Source organism: Etheostoma cragini, unplaced genomic scaffold (genome assembly GCF_013103735.1).
Source record: "Etheostoma cragini isolate CJK2018 unplaced genomic scaffold, CSU_Ecrag_1.0 ScbMSFa_3049, whole genome shotgun sequence".
Classification (NCBI taxonomy): Eukaryota; Metazoa; Chordata; class Actinopteri; order Perciformes; family Percidae; genus Etheostoma; species Etheostoma cragini.
Window position 1 is genome coordinate 1 of NW_023267276.1, and position 2,023 is coordinate 2,023.

Below are 2,023 nucleotides of genomic sequence, written 5' to 3' on the forward strand. Positions count from 1 at the left end.
GGAGGAGGAAGAAGAGAAGGAAGAGGAGGAAGAGGAGGAAGAAGAGGAGGAGGAAGAAGAGGAGGAGGAGGAGGAAGAAGAGGAGGAAGAGGAGGAAGAAGAGGAGGAGGAAGAAGAGGAGGAGGAGGAGGAAGAAGAGGAGGAAGAGGAGGAGGAAGAAGAGGAAGAAGAGGAGGAAGAGGAGGAGGAAGAGGAGGAGTGCTGATGTCTTGAGGAGGAAGAGGAGGAGAGGAGGAAGAGGAGGGATTGGTGGTTTAAGAGGGACTGGCGGGTCTAGCTGGAGATTGCCAAGATGGCCGACGTGTCTTTAGCCTTGTCAAAGAAGATGGACGTCTCGGCGGCCTTCAGTTTGACGTGGGCGGAGCCTGGCGAGCCGTGGGCCGTGGTTGGCTGACACTCCTGACAGCAGCAGCAGCAGCAGTCCATGAAGGCCTGGCCCAGAGTCTGAAACCCACACAAAGGTCAGGATCACTAAACCCACCAGACTCCATGTAAATAATCACTACTTTTAGCATCGTAAAACACACTTCATTCAAAGTGGACAGAAACTAAATAAAACTACCTAAAGCCGTCTTGGTTCATCTTTCCACTGTTCCAACAATCACCACTCTGGTCTGGTTGGAATAAACTCTTAATTCACCCATTTACATGTGGAGATATGCTGCTCAATACACGCTAAAAGTAGTGATTATTTACATGGAGTCTGGTGGAGATATGCTGCTCTATACACGCTAAAAGTAGTGATTATTTACATGGAGTCTGGTGGAGATATGCTGCTCTATACACGCTAAAAGTAGTGATTATTTACATGGAGTCTGGTGGAGATATGCTGCTCTATACATGCTAAAAGTAGTGATTATTTACATGGAGTCTGGTGGAGATATGCTGCTCTATACACGCTAAAAGTAGTGATTATTTACATGGAGTCTGGTGGGTTTGGTGATGGTGATTTCTGTTTCATGTTAAACTAAAAGGTCTATCTCCGTAGGGATCCATCCCATAATATTATTAGACACTTAGAATAATACTCTGAGTCTTTCAGTGTCCAATAATCCCCGTCCGACCTACCTTGCACAGGTACAGCAGCAGCACCGGCGTCACCGAGGACTTGAAGAACAACAGGAAGTGATGCAGCAGAGCCAACATGGCCGCCGTGTCTTCGGAGATGCTGACGTGCGTGTAGGCCAGCGTGATGTTGCACACGTGTTCGGGCAGCGTGCACACGGCGTAGACCACGGCCAGCGCCAGCAGCGTGCAGTTCAGCTGCCGCTCCGCCACCTGGTGCGGGCTGGGGGGGGCGTCGTCATGGTTACGCTGCTTCTGCGCCGAGCTGGAGTCGCTGTTGACGTTGCGCGTGGCGATCTGGCAGAGGACGGTGAAGAGGACGGGGAGGCAGAAGTAGCAGCCGAAGCACCACCACATACGGCCCTGGGACACAGTAATCTGATTACTTCTGCTACTCTCACACGCAGTAATCTGATTACCTACAGTACTACGCTAACACACAGTAATATGATTACTTACAGTACTACGCTAACACACAGTAATATGATTACTTACAGTACTACGCTAACACACAGTAATCTGATTACTTACAGTAATACTCTCACAGACAGTAATCGGATTACTTCTACTACTCTCACACACAGTAATCTGATTACTTCTGCTACTCTCACACGCAGTAATCTGATTACTTCTGCTACTCTCACACGCAGTAATCTGATTACTTCTGCTACTCTCACACACAGTAATCTGATTACTTCTACTACTCTCACACACAGTAATCTGATTACTTCTGCTACTCTCACACGCAGTAATCTGATTACTTCTGCTACTCTCACACGCAGTAATCTGATTACTTCTGCTACTCTCACACGCAGTAATCTGATTACCTACAGTACTACGCTAACACACAGTAATCTGATTACTTACAGTACTACGCTATCACACAGTAATCTGATTACCTACAGTACTACGCTAACACACAGTAATCTGATTACTTACAGTACTACGCTAACACACA

General features: G+C 47.5%; 1 protein-coding gene across 1 annotated transcript; it reads right to left on the minus strand.

Moving 5' to 3' along the window:
- Nucleotides 1-172: 172 nt before the first annotated feature.
- LOC117940680 (G-protein coupled receptor 37-like 1) lies at nt 173-1,464 on the minus strand. The gene is made up of 2 exons (XM_034865879.1): nt 1,069-1,464; nt 173-444 (listed from the first exon to the last, which is right to left on the minus strand). Exons 1-2 carry the CDS (start codon nt 1,420-1,422, stop codon nt 274-276), a joined length of 525 nt encoding a protein of 174 aa, XP_034721770.1. The 5' UTR covers nt 1,423-1,464; the 3' UTR covers nt 173-273.
- Nucleotides 1,465-2,023: the final 559 nt, after the last annotated feature.

Excerpts from the sequence above, each read along its gene's own strand:
- LOC117940680 (XM_034865879.1), bottom strand. The coding sequence starts at position 1,422 with ATGTGGTGGTGCTTCGGCTGCTACTTCTGCCTCCCCGTCCTCTTCACC. Across the intron at positions 445-1,068 it reads TGCTGCTGTACCTGTGCAAG|ACTCTGGGCCAGGCCTTCAT; the intron begins GTAGGTCGGACG and ends TGTGGGTTTCAG.